Source organism: Symphalangus syndactylus, chromosome 20 (assembly GCF_028878055.3).
Source record: "Symphalangus syndactylus isolate Jambi chromosome 20, NHGRI_mSymSyn1-v2.1_pri, whole genome shotgun sequence".
Classification (NCBI taxonomy): Eukaryota; Metazoa; Chordata; class Mammalia; order Primates; family Hylobatidae; genus Symphalangus; species Symphalangus syndactylus.
The window spans coordinates 7,896,734-7,917,860 of record NC_072442.2 but is presented as its reverse complement, the minus strand read 5'-3'; the positions used below and the strand labels follow the sequence as shown (position 1 = coordinate 7,917,860).

Here is a 21,127-nt window from a genome sequence, read left to right as displayed (position 1 = left end):
GACCCGGGGACTCTTTGTGTCTGGTCACTGAGGAGGTAAAGGAGGGGCAGGACACACGCCTTCAGCCTCCTGCCCTGGAAGCCAGAGCCAGCAGACAAAATGAGGCTGTGCTCCCAACCAGAGGCCACAGCATCCCCACATCCAAGGACAAATACCTCAGCCCTTCCCAAAGGCGTGAGTCACCACAGCCGGAGTAAAGTCCAGGCTCTCTCCCTGGCCCATTCCCGCAACTAATGAAGGTTTTGGCAGCAGAATGAGCCACCGGATAGAACTCAGGGCTGATTTATGGTGGAACTGGCACAGGACACAGGTTATACTTAAAGTGGCTACAAGCTCAGTGAGGGAGGAGGGGAGCTGATTTCTGTCTCTGATCCCGGCGTGTATCGGGGTGGGGCTTGCTCTGGGGGAAGTGTTGAGAGCAAGCAGGTGAGAAGAATGGATCAAGCAAGGGACAGTCATGGGGCACAGGGTCTGGAGAGACCGTGTTTGTCTGCCAGCCACCCCCACATGGTTATGTAAGTGAGAGCCAGTTAAGATGCCTATTTAGTCTTAAGGGCTGCCTGGGTGGCAAGGGAGTCCCACCAGTTGTCCAGGTGAGGGAGGTGGCTGTGATACAGCAAGGAAAGGTTTGGGACAGAGCCGGAGTCCCCCCTCTGCCCCTTACCAGCTGAACTGCTGCGGGGCAATCATTTCAAACTGTGGAGGCTCGTCTCTGGCCCACAGGACCACAGTAAAGATTAAAGGAGAAAGTGGAGGCCAGAGTGCTTTGAATATTGTTAAGTGCTGGGCAAATGTAAAGTTTTTTTTCTTGAGACGAAGTCTCACTCGGTCGTCCAGGCTAGAGTGCAGTGGTGAGGTCTTGGCTCACTGCAACCTCCGCCTGCAGGGTTCAAGCAATTCTCCTGCCTCGGCTTCTCGAATAGCTGGGATTACAGGCGCCCACCATCACGCCTGGCTAATTTTTGTGTGTTTAGTAGAGACAGGGTTTCACCATGTTGGCCAGGCTGGCCTTGAACTCCTGCCCTCAAGTGATCCACCCGCCTTGGCCTCCTAAAGTGCTGGGATTACAGGTGTGAGCCACTGCGCCTGGCCTTATTTTAGTTTTTGAGGTCTGGGAGGATGCATGAGTACGGACTGAATATAAAAATGAAAATAGGGAGGAGGAGGAGGAGGAGGAGGAGAGGGAGGGAAGGGAGGAGGCGAAAAGCTGACATTTCACAGGAGCATATCCAAGCGAAGCGCTTTTCCTGTCATCACACTGACCCTAACACTGCTCTGTCCAGGTGATAGCCACTGGCCCCATGTGGCTGTTAGCACTTGAAATGTGACTAGTCCAAATTGAGACATTCTGTAAATGTGAAATATACACTGGATTTCAAACTTGTACGAAAAAAACACAAAATATTTCTAATACTTTTATATCAATGATGTGTTGAAATAATATTTTAGATATATTGGGCTAAATAAAATATAGTATTACAGTTTATTTCACTTGTTTTTCCTTTTTAAAAAATGTGGCTATGAGAAAAAAACATTAGCTTCATATGCATGGCTTGCTTTGTTTTTTATTGGGCAGCATAATGCGAAGAGGTATGGACTGTTATTATCTGCCTTTTAGAGTGAAAGAAAAGTAGGCACAGAGAGGTTAAGCAACTCGCCCCAAATCACACAGCTAGCACAGGTATAGGTATCTCCAACCTTTAGACTCAGTAAGAGGTGACTACTGGCCCCTCCGATGCATAGCCCAGTGGCTGAGGACATAAAATCTGGGGCTGTAAGAAAGCTCTGGAGGGGAGAGGGCTTCCTCAAAGGGTTTTGGAATCTCCCAGAGCTGGTTCAAATCCCAGACCTGCCTTCTCCCAGCTGTGCAACTTAGGTCGAGCCCTTTACCATCTCTGAGCCTCAGTTCCCTGACCGGTGAAGTGGGATCATGGACCACTGCTGGGGCTTGTGTGAGGAGTCGGCGGGGCAGTACACCGTGCCTGGCACACAGAATATGCTCAATACAAAAGGACGGCCCTGTGCACATCCTGGCTGGCCTCATCTCTGTGTCATTGGTGTCAGGTTTCCCAGCACCCGCCAGGGTTCCCCAGGGAGGGTTGCAGTTCCTGACCTCTGCACTCCCAGTGTTTACCTGAGATTCTCCCCGCCCTCTGAGCACTGGAAGTCCAGGCCTGCCGGCTGGGAGCTCACGAACGTGTGCAGGTGGGACAGCTCCAAGGCCCACCAAATGTCCTCCTCTGAGTAGCTGCCGAAGGGGTCCAGATTCATGCGCAGGGTCCCCGAGAACAGGATGGGGTCCTGGGGATACAACGTGGCCTCAGAGGGAGGCAGCTTAGGCCCTATAAGGAGCCACGGGCCCCAGGTCCAGGGAAGAAGAGAGGGATTAAGGTGGCGGCATTCCCACTCTGTTTCCAGCTCCCCAGAGGAAACAATGGCCAAAGAGATAGAAAATTGCCTGTAGGGGAGTGATAAACCTCAGCTTTGCCAATCACGAAGCCCTCTGTTGAAGCAGGAACCAGAGCCACTAATCTGACTCCAAAGTGTCCACTCGGCAGAAACAAAAAAATACCCCGGAGGAGACAGAAAAAGTGAAATGCAATTAGAGCTGCACAAAAAGACCAGGACAGAATGTCTCGGGGAAAGGGGTTCTTGGAGGGGTCCTTCCCCATGTGCTGGCCCAGGAGGTCAAAGGACAGGGCCTGACTGGGCAGGGTAAGTCTGAGCTTTCCAGATCCGTGACGGGTGGCTCGCCGATGGCTCTGCTTCCTGCTGTCTGTCCCTCCCCTCCTGCCCAAGCCTCTGAGACCGGGGTCCCAGTCTCCATCCCGAAGCTACAGAACAAGGTAGGGCCTGCCTCCAGGGCCGTTGGTGAGTGTGGCCAGCCCACGCCAGGCTCCTACCTGTGGGATGATGGTCAGCTGAGAGCGCAGGTCATGGAGGCCGATGTCTGCCACGTTGAGGCCGTCAATGCGGATTTCACCCTTTGCCGCCTCCAGGATGCGGAACAGGCAAAGGGTCATGGAAGACTTGCCAGCCCCAGTGCGGCCCACAATCCCCACCTGGACGGGGAAGGGAAGGGGCTCTCAGGGGGAAGCTGAGAGGTCAAAGGCGCGTCTCCAGGACTCCCCTGGAGGCCGAACAAACATCTGGCTGGAGCACTTGCTCTCTCAAAAGACCCAAGCTCCCCACAAGGGCTGTGGCCATGTCCCATGTCTGCAGGCATGAACACACACGCAGGCCTGCCTACCCCACGCGTACCTTCTCGCCGCCGTGCACACGCAGACTCAGGTCTCTCAGCACCAGGTCTAGGCCCGGCCGGTAGCGCACGGAATAATTCCGGAACTCCACCTCCCCGCATGGGGGCCAACCTTCGGGGGGGCGGCTGCCTTCCACCACCCAGGGCGCCTGGCAGGAGGGGCAGATGGGGTCACATCAGCTCCTGCCCGGTGCAGCTCTCTTTCACCTTTCAGTCTTTCTCCCCCAAGGCCCCTCCATCCTCCCCAACTGTGGTCCCCGGGAGGGTCCTTGGCACCCCTGTGGCTCAGCCTTGTGTTCAATGACTCCTTTATCCCTCTGACTTTATTCTCCACAGATCTACTCCAACACTCCCCTGTCCTTCCCCTCCCAGTTTCCCTGCTTGCCCGTGTTTTTTTTTTTTTTGAGACAGGGTCTCAATCATGGCTCATTGCAGCCTTGAACTCCTGGGTTCCAGCGATTCTCCTCCCTCAGCTTCCCTAGTAGCTGGGACTACAACAGGCACATGCCACCATGCCTGGCTAACTTGTTTTGTTCTGTGACAAGTTCTTGTTCTGTCACTCAGGCTGCAGTGCAGTGGTGCGATCATAGCTCACTGCAACCTTGAATTCCTGGGCTCAAGCCATCCTCTTGCCTCAGCCTCCTGAGTAGCTAGGACTACAGGCCTGTGTCACCACACCTGGCTAATTTTTTTAAAGAAAATCTCTGAAGAGACTATGTCTTCAGACAGGCTGGTCTCGAACTCCTAGCCTCCAGGGATCCTCCTGCCTAGGAGGAGTCCCAAAGTCCTGGGAACACAGGTGTGAGCCACTGTGCCACACCTTATATTCCTTGAAGTGCCCTCCCTGCCTGCCCTAACTCCTCCTCTCATTACCTTTACCCATTCATTGTTACTGGGTGGCAGCCCAGTGCCAGGCAGTGGGGACACAATGGTACCCCATTGAAACAGTCCTCACCCTCGTGAGATTTACATTCTAGTAGAGGGAGGCATATAATCAACAGATAAGCAAATCTTACAATGTAAGAAGTGATGAGTGCTAGGGGCCATGAGTGCTAGTGATGAGTGCTTAGTGTTGCTGCTTTATACAGGGTGGGTGGTCAGGGAAGGCTTCCTGGAGGAGGAAAAGACTTTAGTAAAGACCCAAAATAGGTGAGGGAACAAGCCAAGTGGATATCTGCAGGGAGGGCATGCCGGGCAGAGGGAACAGCAGGCGTAAATGGCTCTAGGTGTGTTCTGGAGCACAGTGGCAAAGGCAAGAGGTAAGAGGCTGAGGTAGTGGTGGCCCCATCATGTAGGGCCTTGCAGGCCATTTTAAGGACTATTTTTTTTTTTTTAACTCTGATTAAGATGCAAAGCCATTAGAGGGCTGTACACAGAGGAATGACGTGATTTGATTTTTTTTTTTTTTAAATCTCTTGGCTGCTACAAGCAGAATAGACTGGCAGGGCGTAAGATGATGGTGGCTTTGAGATACGATTGGCTACATAATTTGGGAGGCCCAGCGCAAAATGAAAACCTGAGGCTTCTTGTTGAAGAATGATGGAGAATGTCAAGGCGCTGACAGCACAGCATTACTCTAAACGGGCAGTTCTTCCGGGAGTGGGGACGCTGCGACTGTTCCCGTGGAGCCAGCCCTGCTTCGAGGCAGGAGAAACCACGTGGCGAGAGGTGAAAAAGCAGAGCAGCAGGCACAGATTGGTCTCTCGAGGAGGCGTCAGAGAAGAGAACGGGCCGTGGGGTTGAGGGCAGACATTTATAGGACACAGAGACGGGAGCATGGGTATCCATGCAGGAACTGGGCTGCTACATATGAAGCAGGGGAACTGGAAGCTCCCAGACAGTGAGGGGTGAGGGGCCGGAGGGTGATGCCTGGGGAAGCCAGGCTGGGGTCAGGCAGGTGGACTGGCGGGTGCAATGCAGGCCACAGAATCCATGAGGACTCCAAGAAGAAGGGAGAGTTCATTTTATTGGGACGTTGCTAAGAGGTTCAATTAGATGAGAACAGAAAAGCGTCCCCTGGATTTGGAACCAGGAAGGTCACTGGTGAGCTGTCTCCGTGGATCGAGGGCCAGAAAGAGGACTGCAGGAGGCAGATGAGATCAACGCTGATGAGGAAGCAGACGGAGCTTGTAGAGACCATACTTTAAACCATGCTTCACGACAGAGGAGAGCAGAGAAATGGGGCAGTGGAGTGCAGGGGGGAGGGTTTGCGTGTGTGTCTGGAATGGAAGATGTGATGGAATATTTTTGCATGTGGATGGGAAGCGTCCAACAGAGGGAGCAAGAATGACGGGAGATGGAGGGCGGGACTGAGGAAGCCAGGTCCTCAAGCGGCCATGAGAAGAAACGGAGGGGCTGGGCTTTGGAACAGAAAGGGATGATTCGTGCTAAAAGTGAAAAGAAGACAACGGTGAAGGAGACACAGGCAGGTTTAAAGACCGAGAGGCAGGAAGGTTGAGGGAGTTCACGTCTTAGAACCTACTTTTTCATGGAGGTGTCAGGCAAGGTCGATGGCTGAGCAGGAGGGAGATGTGGGGTTTGAGGACAGAGATTATTCAACAGAATTCTTTCTGAACGTGAGAACATGGGCTTCTTGGGTAAGCAAAGCAGGAACATGCAGCCGTGGTGTGTGGTTATAAACTTGTCAACTCAGTGATTTTTCTCCTGCAAGCTTTTTTTTTTTTTTAGACAGAGTCTTACTCTGTCATCCAGGTTGGGGTGCAGTGGCGCAATCTCGGCTCACTGCAACCTCCACCGCCTGGGTTCAAGTGATTCTTCTGCCCTGGACTCCCAAGTAGCTGGGAATACAGGTGTGCACCATCATGCCCGGCTAATTTTTTGTATTTTTAGTAGAGGCGGGGCTTCACCATGTTGGCCAGGCTGGTTTTGAACTCCTGACCTCAAGAGATCCACCCACCTTGGCCTCCCAAAGTGCTGGGATTACAGGCATGAGCCACTGCGCCCCACCTCCTGCAAGGTTTTAAGTGCTCAGTGCAGGCATGAAGAAGGCAGATTGGTGGGCTCAGATGGGGTGGGTTTTGGAGGTGAGTACAACTGAGAGAGAAGAGAGAGAAGGGCGAGGCAGGTGAGAGCGTTTGTGTTGGTGGAGCATAGACTCTAGGCTGGCCGGGGAGGGAGGTGAAGGCAGAGAAGCTGATGGACAGAGACACAAAGGGGGGTCATGGGATTGGTAGTCCTGGTGAAGGCAGACTGCTGTGACAGTGGGGGACTTGGAGCATGAGAGCGAGCAGGGATAGGAGCGTGGGCTAAAGATGGGATGCTTGACACTGATGCTGCAGCTTCTGGGCATGAAGAGGTCTAAGGTGTGACCGTGAGAGGGGGCGGTGGAGAAAAGTCTGGAACCCCCAGTAGGGGACAACTCCTTTTCCCCAACAAAGGGCATGCTGCCCCACCTCCACTCCTTTGCCCATGCTGGTCTCTTTGGCTGGAATGCTCACCTTCCCACTGCCCACCCCACCATCTTACTTAGTCTATCAAAGCCTGTCCATCCTTCTCATGGAAGCTCGTCTCCCCTGGTCACCCCAGCTGAAGGATCTCCCTCATCTGCCCTCTCCAGGTGCACCACTCCAGAGATCTGTTCATCCACTGCAAAGCCCTACAACAGGTCTTACCCCTCCCACCAAATCAGAATCACCTGAGGGCAAACACCATCTTGCTCAACTCTGATCTCTCCACACCTCCTAGCACAGAGTGTTGGTTGATGCTCAGTAAGGAGTGAGTGGATAAATGAAGAGCCCCATACACAGCTGGCCCTGATGTTTAGGGAGGGAGGGGCACCAAGCTTTCTTCCCCAGCTACTTCAGATTCCCCCTGTCCCGGGCTCATGCCAGTACCCACCTCTGTCTCTGTCTTGGAGTACTCCTTGACCCTCTCCACAGCCACGATGTTAGACTCCAAATCTGACATCATTCGTATCATCCAGTTCAGAGCAAATGTCACCTGGCCAAAGGGACTGGGTTATACGTACAGTGATCTCCCCTCCCCACAGTAATGGCTTTGGGAGGAGTTCAGACTCCTGGATCATGTGCCCATCAATGGGATCCTAGCCCATGGATGACCCAGGTGGGCCTGGATCAAGCCCACAGGCATGCCAGCTGGGGCTGTCATCATGAATGATTCCCTCGGGCAGCGACAGTGCAGACTTAACTAAGGACCACCTCGCCTTGGTTTCTGTTTCTCCAACTTTAATATGTATAAAACTTCCCAGAGAATCTTGTTAAAATGCAACGCCGGATTCTGTAGTCTGAGGTGGGACTTGGGACCCGAGATTCTTCATTTCTAACAAGCTCCCAGAGGATGCTGATGCAACTGGCCCATGGGCCACACTTTGCGTACCAAGGAGTCTTGATCAAAATGCAGAGTCCTGAGCCCCATCCTAGGTCTACTGAATCAAAATGCACATTTTAACAGGTAGATTCGTGTGCACACTGACGTTTGTGAAAATTGACCTTTCTGGATTGCTTTTTGTTTGCCAATGCGTTCAAGGTTTGAGCTGCCTGAGGCATTAACAACGTGATCTGTTTTACAAAAATTCCGTTTGCATTTAGGTGACTCTTTGACAGTACGAGCTGGCATCAGGATCACCTGCCTGACCTGCAGCCCAGGCTTCAGTCACCTCGTCTGTGTACTTTCTCTGCAAGCATGTGAACGTGAGCGGTAGGCCAGCCCTACGCTGTCCTGACCTGTCACGTGAGCCTACAACTTGCCCAGAGACAAGAGAAATTCTGTTTGTCCTTTGGGGCTAAGCTCCAAGATCATTTCTACAACACCCCAAAGCAAGACAACTCCTCTGGACTTTTTTTTTTTTTTTCTCTTGAGATGGAGTCTCACTCCGTCACCCAGGCTGGAGTGCAGTGGTGTAATCTTGGCTCACTGCAACCTCTGCCTCCTAGGTTCAAGCTATTCTCCTGCCTCAGCCTCTCGAGTAGCTGGGATTACAGGTGCCCGCCACCATGGCTGGCTAATTTTTGTATTTAAGTAGAGATGGGGTTTCACCATGTTGGCCAGGCTGGTCTGGAACTCCTGGCCTCAGGTGATCCACCCACCTCGGCCTCCCAAAGTGCTGGGATTACAGGTGTGAGCCACTGCACCCAGTCCCTCTTCTGGGCTTTTAAAACATTTTGTTTCTCCAGCCACAAAGACCTCTTCAGCCTGCAGCACAATCCCCTGCTGATGGGGGTCTCTCCAGCTGGACTGTGAGGTGTCAGGCAAGGTCGACGGCTGAGCAGGAGGGAGATGTGGGGTTTGAGGACAGAGACTATTCAAAAGAATTCTTTCTGGATGTGAGAACATGGGCTTCCTGGGGAAGGAAAGTAGGAACATCCAGCCATGGTGTGTGGTTATGAACTTGTCAACTCAATGATTTTCTTCTTTTTTTTTTTTTTCTCACAGTCCTTGAGAACAGACCCTGTGGCTGGTGCCCATATTGAGCAGGGAGGGGCACTTGGGAGATGCCTGGAACACCTGTGTGGTTTCTGTCCCAGTGGTGGCCCTGCCCTGGGGTCCAGGCCCTTCATACCTGCAAGGAGTAGGACACAGAAAGGCCCACCAGGCCCGGGTTCAGGCTGCTCCTCCCAATGACGGCAAATAGTGCAGCAAAGAGCACCACGCAGTTCCCCACGAACTCCACTCCGACGCTCAGCCACCTGTGGGGGATCAGATGAGGAGGAAACGGGGCAGGGGCAGGGAGGGGCCCGTTTTCTGCTTAGGGGAAAGGAGGGACAAGGACCCTGAACACCAGGGAGCCTGCTGGGAATTCCTGGAGGAGCAGGGAGCGAGGGAGGCGGCTTCTGACCGGTTGGAGATGATGTAGGGGTAGCAGCTTCTCTGGTTGGCATCCACCTTAGTATCACTGATGACCTCAAAGTCCCGGCTACGGTTGTAGGCCCGGATGACACTGGCACCAGTCACTGTCTCCGAAAAGTGGGAGTAGATAGGTGAGCGGCTGACTGATTCCAGCCGCTTCAGTTGCCGTGATGTGGCTGCATAGAAGCGCTGATGGAGGGAGAAGGAGTTTGGGGTCAGGGCCATGGAACCCCCAACTCAGTCCTGCCTGTCTCTGAACTCATCCATTTTCAGATGAGCCCTCCCAGCCAGCCTCACTCCCACCACGAGACATCGCTGCCTTCCCCCACCTCCAAGGACCCAAGATGGGGCTTTGATGTGTCATTCACTCCTTCCCTCTGATCATCTCTGCTTCAACCCCACAACAACACGGCTCTGCCTCCAGTTTCCTTCCTCTCCTCTGTGGCCTAAGATATCCAGGACTATACAGGATGTCTATCTGATTCTCCCCTAGCTCAGCACAGAGCACAGCCTAGATCATGGTTGCTATACCCAGGTGTTGAGCATCTATCCCCGGGAACTGACTAATTCATTACAGAACAGGAGTTCAGTGTCTGCAAAGGCCTTTTACAGTTAGCTGTATCTGAAGGTTATCAACTCATCTATGTTAAACACATGCATACATGTATGTTTAGATATGTATAAAAGGAAGGAAAGGATAATGTGTCCCAAACTGTTGACAATGTTTTATCAAAAAACAGCCAACAGGAAGGCCGGGCATGGTGGTTCCCACCTGTAATCCCAGCACTTTGGGAGGCCGAGGCGGGTGGATCACTTGAGGTCAGGAGTTCAAGACCAGCCTGGCCAACATAGTGAAACCCCATCTCTACTAAAACTACAAAAATTAGCTGGGCGTGGTGGCACGTGCCTGTAATCCCATCTACTTGGGAGGCTGAAACAGGAGAATTACTTGAACCTGGGAGGCGGAGGTTGCAGTGAGCTGAGATCATGCAGCTGCACTCCAGCCCGAGCGACAGAGCGAGACTCGAGACTCCATCTCAAAAAAACAAAAAGCCAACAGGAAAGTCCCAGTGCCAGTGACAATGTACAACTCTTTCATTTTATTCTCTCACCAACTCCATGAGGAAGGTCTATGAGTCATTCTATTTTACAGGTGAGGCAAATGAGTTTCAAAGAGGTTAAGTAATGGCTCCCCTAACATAAATGTTAAGCAACGACTGCCCCTAACAGAACCCTGTAATGCTGGTGGCCTGAAGCATCCCACCCCTGCTGCCCCCGCCCATGTGGATGCCCCGCCCCATACCAGCACCACGCCCACACCGGAATCACGCCCGCCCCACACCTGCACTAAGGTGTAGAGCACAGCCAGGGGCAGGATGGCCACAGCGAAGAGCGGCGTGCTGGCCACGACAACCACAAGAGTGGAGATGGCGTTGAAGAAGGAATTGAGCAGCATGAGGATGACAGGGGCCAGAAGCTCATCAATGACATAGATGTCCTTGGAGAAGCGGTTCAGGATGCGGCCTGAGGGTGTGGTGTCAAAGAAGGACTGTGGCGAGCGTATCTTGTTGTGCAGCAGTGCCTGGTGCAACACACGGGCAGCCTGGATGCCACCCACTGCCATGGCCATGGCTGACAGCATCACCAAGAGCCCTGTTGGAGAAGGCAGAGGGCACTGGCTCACCTGGACTAGTGAGCGGGCACAAAGGGGCAGAATCAGAGACACGGGTTGACCAGAGTGGGTTAGGGAGGCCTGGATGCAAGGGCTTGGTTTGGGGGGCCTGGCAGCCCAGAGGAGAAGGGATATTGGAGCCCCTTCTGGACACCCCCACAGGCTCACCTTGCAGAATTCCTAAGGCGGCATAGACGCCCAGCCTCAGGGAGGTGTTGTTCTGTCTACTGTCTGCCATGGCATCATTTGTCCAGGCACTGAGCCACACATTGCTTCCAATGGCAGCTGCACTTTGACCCACATACAGGAGACAGATGGCCAGCGTGGTGCAGAGCCCCACAGCCTTGGCATAATCCCAGAACACACTTAGCTCCACCTGTAGGGAGCAGCCATGGCAGTCAGGGACAGGGGACTCCATAAACCCTGGGGCTGCTGGGGCCTGCCTGTCCATCCCCTCCAGCCCCTCTTGCCCCACCGACTCACGGTGCCAATCTTTGCTTTCTCCTCCTGGGTCAGTGCCCCATCTGCCTTCGCCTCTGTCACCTGCACCTTCTCTGATGGACCCAGGTGCCTCCGGGATACAGGCTGACCCTGTCCCTCCCCATCCGAGGACAGGGCACTCAGCTGTCTGTGGAGGCAGCTGGTCAGGCCCAGGGAGGCGGCCTCAAGCACCCCCAGGACAGAGGCTGGGAGTGTCAGGGAGAAATCTGCACCCCACCTGGCAGGGCTTGGGGACCCCGATACAGCCTCCGGGAGGGCTGGGAGCTCTCAGGAGCTCACCTCATAAACTGCTTCTGGACCGCATAGGTGACCGGATCATTGTCTGTCAGATCCGTGTGGCTGCTGAGTGTGTCTTCAATCAGCAGTACCTCCTCATCCTCTGCACCTTCCAACGCTGCAGTGGGGTGGGAGGAAGGAGACAGGGTTCAGCTAGTTCTCCCTGCAAGCCCCTGGTATCTCCCATTCCCCACTCTAATGGAAGGGGCTCAATGGACAAGCATGAAAATAAAATGAGGGGGATTGAAAGGGCAACAAGAAAGACTTGGGTTAGGCAACAAGAAAAACTCTCTTCACAAATTATGGAGAAAGGGACTCAAATACAAGGGTTAGGGACTTGGGCTCTGGAGTTAGATTGGCTGAGCTTAAAACCCACATCCTTGGCCGGGCGCGGTGGCTCACGCCTGTAATCCCAGCACTCTGGGAGGCTGAGGCAGGCAGCTCACGAGGTCAGGAGATCGAGACCAGCCTGGCCAACATGGTGAAACCCCGTCTCTACTAAAAATACAAAAATTAGCTGGGCGTGGTGGGGGGGCACCTATAATCTCGGCTACTCGGGAGGCTGAAGCAGGAGAAATCGCTTGAACCCAGGAAGCAAAGGTTGCAGTGAGCCAAGATCGCACCATTGCACTCCAGCCTGGGCAACAGAGTGAGAAACTGTCTCAAAAAAAAAAAAAAAAAAATCTGCATGACTGTAGGCTGAAAAGAAAATGTGTCCAGTGTGTGAGCCAGGGGCACAGCACTTGGTAAATGCTCAAGGCACGTTGGCTGTACGTATAGCCATAGGCAAGAAAGCCCAGGAAAAGGCCTGTGAGCCAATCCAGAATTGGGGGCTGGGGAGCTGGGTCTGGGCAACAAGGAGCCGGGGGCATGTTGTGAGCCCAGAGACTTAACAAGCTCCACGAGGACTATAATTTTTTTGTTTGCTCACTGCTATAGCTTAGTGTCTGGAACAGTGCCTGTATATAGTGATTGTCCAATAAATTTTGGTTGATAAATAAGCTGCTTTGCCAAGCACTTGCATACTTGCCAAACTATTTATCCATGAAGCAGCCTTGCCACACAAGCTGGGCCTGGGCCCTCCTATGCTTTCAACAGATGGAAAACAGGCTCTGAGATCTGGCATGGTGGCTCACACCTGTAATCCCAGCACTTTGGGAGGCCAAAGCGGGCAGATCGCGAGGTCAAGACATGGAGACCATCCTGGCCAACATGGTGAAACCCTGTCTCTACTAAAAATACAAAAATTAGCCAGGCGTGGTGGTGCGTGCCTGTAGTCCCAGCTAATCGGGAGCCTGAGGCAGGAGAATCACTTGAACCAGGGAGGCAGAGGTTGCAGTGAGCCGAGATTGCGCCACTGCACTCCAGCCCGGTGACAGAGCGAGACTCCATCTCAAAAGGAAAAAAAAAAAGAAAGAAAGAAAACAGGCTCTGAGACCGGGGCTGAGGATCTGCGTTCCCACAGTTAGGGTGGAGTAGGGTGGAGGAGGCAGTGGGGCCCGACCATGTCCAGTTCACTTTCCCTCTGGTGACCGTCACACAGATGGCCCAAGTTTCCCAGAACCTGCCTGGCACAACACTAGGCCAGTCTAGACACACTCAGAGACCCCAGACAGGGGGGGATGCTGGGAGGGCATGGGAATCAGAGGGCCCAGGATGGCAGATACCAGTCCAGCTGTCCTCCACGTGCCCTTGGTCCTCATCGGGGGCATAGTTGCAGAGAAAGTTGGCAAAGGAGCCGTTGCGCTGCAGCAGGGCTGGGTAGGGGCCCATCTCAGACACCTGTCCATTAGCCAGCACGATGATGAAGTCTGTCTGGGGCAGGAAGCTAATGCCGTGTGTCACCAGCACTCGCGTCTGGGGAGAAGGCAGCAGGCTCTCACCCCTACCACCCTCGAGCACACCCCTGGCACAGGCACGGAGCCACAGAGTTAGTATGAGGTGTGCCCATGTGCCAGGGAGCTTGGACAGGCACGTGGGTGACTCACCCTGTGCTCGCCACAGCCTGCTCAGAAACTCGTGGGTGGGGGAGTTGTCCCCACAGGTTTCTCCTGATGCCCAACCCACATGCCCACTTCTTGCGCCCCCCACACCTCCGGGTCTCATCCAAACCCCTCAGCCTCTCATCAGCTCTCTCTTTGGCCTCCGATCTCACCTCAGCCCCCTTAGCCTCCGGCAGGCCTCACCTTGCCTGCCAGCACACCTTCTGGCCCGATGACGTGGTCAAAGATGTGCTTGGCCACATGAGAGTCCACCGCGGATAGTGGGTCATCCAGCAAGAAAATATCGGCATCACTGTAAACAGCTCGAGCCAGACTGACCCGCTGCCGCTGGCCCCCAGACAGGTTAATGCCCTGGAGGGAGGCGGGGGGTGGGAAAAATGGGGTCAGACAGGCACAGGGAGACAACGGCCTGTCCACTGTTATTTGGGATGGCAGATTTTTTTTTTTTTTTTTTCTGAATTGGGGTCTCACTCTGTCACCCAGGCTGGAGTGCAGTGGTGCGATCTTGGCTCACTGCAACCTCTGCCTCTTGGGTTTGAGCAATTCTCATGCCTCAGCCTCCCGAGTAGCTAGGATTGATTGCAGGACCACCATGCCTGGCTACTGACTAAAATGTTTTATTTTTTATAGAGACAGAATCTCCATATGTTGCCCAGGCTAGTCTCCAACTCCTGAGCTCAAGTGATCTGCCCACCTCAGCCTCCCAAAGTACAGTGCTGGGATTACAGGTGTGAGCCACTGTGCCTGGCCAGAACAGCAGACTTCTGAATCTATATTTCACATGGGGCCTAGTCTGTCCCTGCAATGCTGTGAGGGACAGAGGTAAAGGGTAAGTCCTCCCGGGGCAGGTGAGGCCATTGTGCTCCATTGGTCACCACCCTGCCCAGCTTGGTGCCCTGCCCAACCCATCTACGGATGAATGGGCACACAAATGTGTATATACATATAATGAAGTATCATTCAGCCTTACAAGGAGGGAAATTCTGACACATGCTACAACATGGATATGCCTTGAGGACATTATGGTAAGTGAAATAAGCCTGTCACAAAAAGACAAATGCTGGATGATTCCACTTACGTGAGGTACCTAGGTGATATGGTTGAAATATTTGTTCCTTCCAAAGTTCATGTTGAAACTTAACCCCCAGTGTGGCAGCATTGAGGGGAGGCGTTCACCAGGTGATTAGGCCATGAAAACAGAGCCCTCATGAATGGTTGATCCATTTATGGATTAATAGGTTGATGCGTGAATGGGTTACTGGGGGAGTGGGACTGGTGGCTTTATAAGAAAGGAAGAGAAACCTGAGGTCTCGCGTGGTGGCTCATGCCTGTAATCCCAGCAATTTGGGAGGCCGAGGTGGGTGGATCATTTGAAGTCAGGAGTTCAAGACCGGCATGGCCAATATGGTGAAACCCGTCTCTACTAAAAATACAAAAATTAATTGGGCCGTAGTTGCGTGCGCCTGTAATCCCAGCTATTTGGGAGGCTGAGGCAGGAGAATCGTTTGAACCTGGGAGGCGGAGGTTGCAGTGAGCCAAGATCACGCCACTGCACTCCAGTCTACAGTCTGGGCAACAGAGTGAGGCCTTGTCTCAAAAAAAAAAAAAAAAAGGAAAGAAAAAAAAAGAAAGGAAGGAAGGGAGACCGGAGCTAGCATGCTCGGTCCCCGTGCCGTGGGATGCCCTGTGTGGCCTTGGGACGCTGCAGACTCCCCGCCAACAAGGAGGCCCTCTCCAGATGCAGCCCCTGGACCGTGGACACTTCAGCCTCCATAACTACAAAATACATTTCTCTTCTTTATAAATTACCTAGTTTCAGGCATTCTCATAAGCAATAGAAAATGGACTAAGATACTAAGTAGTCAAATTCCTCGGAACAGAAAATAGAATGATGGTCACTGGGGCTGGGGCAGTGGGGAATGAGGAATTGCTTAATAGGCACAGTTTTAGTTTTGCAAGATGAAAAGGTTCTGGAGATTGGTTGCACAGCAATGTAAATGTACTTAACACTGCTGAACTGTACACTAAAAAATGATTCAGTTTTTTTTTTTTTTTTTTTTTTTGAGACAGAGTCTTGCTCTGTCGCCCAGGCTGGAATGCAGTGATACAATCAGTCTCAGTTCATTGCAACCTCCGCCTCCTGGGCTTATGCAATTCTCCTGCCTCAGCCTCCTGAGTAGCTGGGACTACAGGCACATGCCATCACACTCGGCTAATTTTTTTGTATTTCTAGTAGAGATGGGGTTTTATCATGTTAGCCAGGCTGGCCTTGAACTCCTTACCTCAAATGATATACCCGCCTCAGCCTCCCAGAGTGCTGGGAGCCACCATGATATATTTTATGTTATGTGTGGTTTTTACCACAGTTAAAAATCGTTAAAAAGCAAAGCCCCAAATTTTCCCCAGTGTCCCATGTTTTTTAGAGTAAAGGCCAAAATCTTAACCAAGGTAATCAGGGTTCTGCCTCTCTCGATCTTTTCCCTCCATTTCCCAACCCCTAGTCATGCCAGAGAACTCCAAGACCCCACACAGGGTTCCATGGCCCCAGACAGAGCTTCCTGGCTCCAGACGAGGCTCACTCAGTCTCTTTGTTGAGTTCTCTGATTCTCAGTGAGGATTTCCCAAGCTACCTTAACCATTCAACTCTGCAGGCATTCCTGCATTCCTTCCCCGCTTTATTTTTTCCACTAAGCATTTATCTAACACGTTATATATTGTACTCATTTATCTTACTTATTATCTCTTCCTGCCACTAGAATGTGAGCTATATGAAGGTAGAGATATTAGCCTGGTATTTTAGTATTCACTGCTGTATACTATTTCCCAGAATAGAGTGGGTGCTTAATAAATATATGCTAAACGAATGAACAGATAAATGATGGGCTCCTCCTCCTCAGTTGTTAAAATTGAGCTCAAAAGTGATGCTTAAGGCTGGGCGCGGTGCTCACGCCTGTAATCCCAGCACTTTGAGAGGCTGAGGCGGGGGAATCACTTGAAGCCAGGAGTTCAAGACCAGATGGGCCAACGTGGCAAAACCCCGTCTGTACTAAAAACACAAAAATTAGCCAAGTGTGGTGGTGCACCTGTATTCCCAGCTACTCGGGTGGCTGAGACATGAGAATTGCTTGAACCCGGGAGGTGGAGGTTGCAGTGAGCCATGATCGTGCCACCGCACTCCAGCCTGGGTGACAGAGCGAGGCTCTGTCTAAAAAAAAAAAACAACAAAAAAGTGATGCTCAGCCAGGTGCAGCAGCTCATGCCTGTAATCCCACTACTCTGGGAGGCCAGGGTGGGAGGATCTCCTGAGCCAGCCTGGGTGACACGGCAAGACGCTGTCTCTAAAAAAAATTTAAATTTTAGCTGGGCATGGTAGCATGTGCCTGTGGTCCCAGATACTCAGGAGGCTGAGGCGAGAGGATCACCAGAGCCCAGGAGTTCCAAGCTGCAGCGTCCCATGATGTCACCATGGCACTCCATCCTGGGCAACAGAGTGAGGCCTTATCTCAGAAAGAAAAAAAAAAAAGTGATGCTCTTCCTTATATAGGCTCCCTGCTGTGTCCTCCCTGTAGCCTGCACAGGCCTTCAGCCCAGCTCCTAGAATATTCCGTAGCCCCTACTTGTTCACTAAACAGATCTGCTAATAGATCTGTTTCCCCAGTGCCTGGCACAGTGTTGGGCATAACGTTACACCAGTGTGTGAGTGAAGGGATGAATATATGGACCTGGGCTGGGTTGAGGTGGGCAGCTCTATGCGCTAGCCTGTTAGGGATGGAAGAGGACTGTGTACCTTCTCTCCAATCTCTGTCTGATCCCCACCAGGCAGCATCTCCAGGTCAGCTAGCAAGGCACAGGCCTCCAGAGTCTGCTGGTAGCGCTTGGGGTTCAGGGCTTGGCCGAAAAGCACGTTTTCCTGAAGAGTGCAGTTCTGGATCCATGCCTGCTGGGGCACGTAGGCCACGGAGCCCTGGCCACAGGAGAAATTTACCTCGGGGCTTGCCCAAGGCCTGGCTGAGCCCCACACCCTGCCCAGGAGCCCCTGCCTCTCTCACCTTCATGTGCACTTTGCCTTCTAGCTTCTCCATCTCTCCCAGCAGGGCAGATACCAGGGAGGACTTCCCACAGCCCACAGGCCCCACCACGGCCACCAGTGCCCCTTTCGGGACCTGGATGTCTAGGCTGGGACAAGGACCCCAGGAGTCCAGTTAGAGGCAGGGATCAGGGTTTTGGTCTCCAACCCTCCACCTGCAGAACCCAGCCCTCCTCCCTTCCAGACACCACCCTGGTAAGCTGAAGCTCTTCCTGAATTCTTGGTCAAAGGCTTTGCAGGGTGCTGCTATTGATCTGAACTTCCAGCCCACCGTGGGCAGCTGGGAAGGGAGTGGGAGAAGCTGGTACCTGTGCAGGGTGGGGGGCAGGTCCTGGGCCCAGGTGAAGGTGCCACTGTGTATGGCGATGGCATAGCCTGAGAGGACCAAGGTGGGCAGGGTCAGGGAGGGAGCCCAAGGGATAGGGTAGCGGGCAGGGAGGCTGGGGGGCAGGGGAAAGGAGGACAGGGCAGGAGCCTGGGCCATGGGGAGGGGATCCTTGGGAAAAGGGAGGAAGAAAGGGATGTAGGGAGCCTTATGGGGGAGGGCAGAGGAGAGCAGAGAACCCAGAAGAGGGAGAAGGAGGTCAGAGTCGAAGCAGATGTGAACAGAGGAAGAAGAAAAGGGGTCAGGAGAGAACAATGGAAAAGCTTGAAACAGAGGCTTTTCTGGAGCAAAGACCGGGGCAGGCAGCCCAGGTAGGGCCTCTCTAGACCTGGGGAGATGGTCTTTCTTTCCACACTCTGGGGGTCAAGTTCATCTTGGCTCAGGAATTGCTGGATCCGTTTCAGAGACACACTGGCCTGCGGGAGGATGTGAGTCAGCCCTAGAGACTGTGCTTTCCCAACCCCCAACCCCTACCCTCGCCCCGTCCCCAGCGTCCTGGGCTAGGCAGGACCCCTTGAGGGCCCAGACACTAGCACTGGGGTCCCTCCCACGACTGAGGCTTCCATGGCTCCCACGGCCCAAAGAGAAAGTCCAGGTTGGTAAGAGGAGGCTATCTACAGAACTCAGGTTTCTAGAGACCCGACCTGACCACCTGTGACTCCAAATGACCCCTGACCTTAATGACCTCATTCAACCTCGACTAGCTCTTCATAATGCTAGCAACCTTCCCCGAATCCAGTAACTCCCCTTGATTATCCCTTGCCCTAAGTGACCCTTCCCTGACCCCAACAACCTGTTCCAACTCCACTAGAGCCCCCAGCCCTACCCAGGGTTACCTGAGTCAGGTTGCTGATTAACTGGGGCAGCATGTTGAGGGGAAGTCTTAAGATATTAAACAAGGACACAGACACAAAGGCCTTCTCGGCATCCAGCACATTGTTTGGGTCCGCATACACGTACACCCAGAGGGTGATCAGGGTCACCTGAGCAGAGTGGAGGTGGTGTCAGGGTACAGTCCAATGAGCCCTGGAGGCAGGGGCCCAGCCCTGTGCCAAGCCTCACCAGGAAGGGGCTGCACATCCAGATGAAGGTGGACGTGGCGTGGAGGTAGGCCGCCGAGCGCAGCAGCTGGAGCTCACCCTGCCTGATGCCCTCCACCTGCTTCAGGAAGCTGGGCTCCCAGGCGTACAGCTTCAGCACCTTGATGCCGTTCAGGATCTCACTCATCAGCTTGATGCGCGAGTCCTTCAATTTCATTTGCTCTACCTGTGCAGGCAGAAAGAGTGTCAGTGGCACACCTGCTCCCTCCCCTGACCTCCTGCCCACAGGGTCCTACCTTCCATCCATTCTCATCCATTGCAGCCATTCCACACTGCCCACCATTCCTTCTCACAACTCCTTGCCGGGCCTGTGCTGTGCCTTGTCCTGGAATGCACAGCCCCTGTCTCCCTGTGTCCTCTGCCTGATGAGATCCAGCTCCACCCTCAGTGCCACTGCACTGGCCTCCCCAGGCAGCATCCTCTGTCCCCTGCCCTGGGTTTCTTCTACTACTTCTTTTTCTTATTGTTGTTATTGCTAGTATTATTTATTTTAGAGATGGTGCCTCACTGTGTTGCCCAGGCTGGACTGCAGTGGTACAATCATAGCTCACCGCAGCCTCAAACTCCTGGGCTCCTTTGATCCTCCTGTCTCAGCCTCCTGACTAGCTGGAACTACAGGCATGAACCACCGTGCCCAGCTAATTTTTAAATTTTTTTGTAGAGACGAGGTCTCACTGTGTTGCCCAGGCTGGTTTCAAACTCCTGGCCTCACGTGATCCTCCCACCTTGGCCTCCCCAATTGCTGGGATTACAGGTGTGAGCTACCACACCTGGTCCCCTTCCCTGGGTTTCTAAAGCACATTGCATTTTCCTTTTGTTCCATAACCATTCCTTTACATATATGTTTCTCTAATCAGACTGTGAGCTTCCTGAGGGGGTGGACTGTTTATTTCTCTTTGTTCTCCAAGACCTTAGCCCAAGGTGTGGCATACCAGATTAATGTATTCATTCAACCCCTATTTATGGAGTGCCTACTATGTGCCAGGCCATGGGCTACATGTGGAATTTTTCACGATGAATTCAGACAAGGCCCCTGCCATCATACAGCTGACGATCTGATGGGGGAGGCATACAATAAGCAAACAATGATCTGAATAAATGCTTAATTATTAATCATTATGTGTGTTCTGATGGGAAATCACAGGATCCTGTAAGAAAGTAATGAGGTGATGGCAGGGAAACTAACTTAGACTGAGACTGGGCAGTCAGGGTGGACCTCTGGAGAGAGTGACTTTTCTTTTGTTTTTTTTTTTTTTGAGACGGAGTTTTGCTCTTGTTGCCCAGGCGGGAGTGCAATGGCGCGATCTTGGCTCACCGCAACCTCCGCCTCCTGGATTCAAGGGATTCTCCTGCCTCAGACTCCAGAGTAGCTTGGATTACAGGCATGTGCCACCACGCCCGGCTAATTTTGTATTTTTAGTAGAGACGGGGTTTCTCCATGTTGGTCCAGCTGGTCTCGATCTCCCAACTTCAGATGATCCACCTGCCTCGGCCTCCCAAAGCTCTGGGATTACAGACACGAGCCACCGTGCCCAGCCGAGGAAGTGACTTTAATGCCGAGAGGTAAGGGAAGGAAAGGAGTCAGGCAGGCAGGGAGGGGATGACAAGCATTCCAGGCAGAGGGAACAGTATATGTGGTGGCCCCTAGAGGTACCCTGAGCTTGGTGCTGTGGAGAAAAGAAAGAAGACCAGACTGGCTGAAACTTGGCCACTCCCCAGGGGGTGAGGATTTACAAGGTAAGCAGAAGCCTGCTGGGTCTTCTTAGGGGGTTTGCCATTTTTCCTATGGGCAGTGGGAAGCTAGTAGACTTCAATAGGCCAGGTGTGATGGCTCACACCTGTAATCCCAGCACTTTGGGAGGCTAAGATGAACGGATCACATGAGGTCAGGAGTTTGAGACCAGCCTGGCCAACATGGTGAAACCCCATGTCTACTAAAAAAAAAAAAAAAAATACAAAAATGAGCCGGGTGTGGTGGCATGTGCCTGTAGTCCTAGGTACTAGGGAGGCTGAGGCGG

At 52.9% G+C, this 21,127-nt stretch overlaps 1 protein-coding gene across 3 annotated transcripts in view; it reads right to left on the bottom strand.

Annotated features, from left to right (window-relative positions):
* The window catches only part of ABCC3 (ATP binding cassette subfamily C member 3), a 55,860-nt gene that overhangs the window by 4,808 nt on the left and 29,925 nt on the right, over window positions 1-21,127 (bottom strand). For all 3 annotated transcript variants that reach the window (XM_063629882.1, XM_055258488.2, XM_063629883.1), the window contains 18 exons: window positions 19,072-19,275; window positions 18,846-18,992; window positions 18,338-18,425; window positions 17,933-17,999; window positions 17,587-17,713; window positions 17,325-17,501; window positions 13,721-13,888; window positions 13,202-13,391; window positions 11,538-11,652; window positions 11,241-11,385; window positions 10,926-11,133; window positions 10,428-10,738; window positions 9,075-9,274; window positions 8,799-8,925; window positions 7,118-7,219; window positions 3,262-3,408; window positions 2,904-3,062; window positions 2,135-2,301 (listed from right to left, as the gene is read on the bottom strand). In XM_063629882.1, coding sequence (XP_063485952.1) covers window positions 2,135-2,301; window positions 2,904-3,062; window positions 3,262-3,408; window positions 7,118-7,219; window positions 8,799-8,925; window positions 9,075-9,274; window positions 10,428-10,738; window positions 10,926-11,133; window positions 11,241-11,385; window positions 11,538-11,652; window positions 13,202-13,391; window positions 13,721-13,888; window positions 17,325-17,501; window positions 17,587-17,713; window positions 17,933-17,999; window positions 18,338-18,425; window positions 18,846-18,992; window positions 19,072-19,275 — 2,849 coding nt within the window. The remainder of the gene's footprint in view (window positions 1-2,134; window positions 2,302-2,903; window positions 3,063-3,261; window positions 3,409-7,117; window positions 7,220-8,798; window positions 8,926-9,074; window positions 9,275-10,427; window positions 10,739-10,925; window positions 11,134-11,240; window positions 11,386-11,537; window positions 11,653-13,201; window positions 13,392-13,720; window positions 13,889-17,324; window positions 17,502-17,586; window positions 17,714-17,932; window positions 18,000-18,337; window positions 18,426-18,845; window positions 18,993-19,071; window positions 19,276-21,127) is intronic.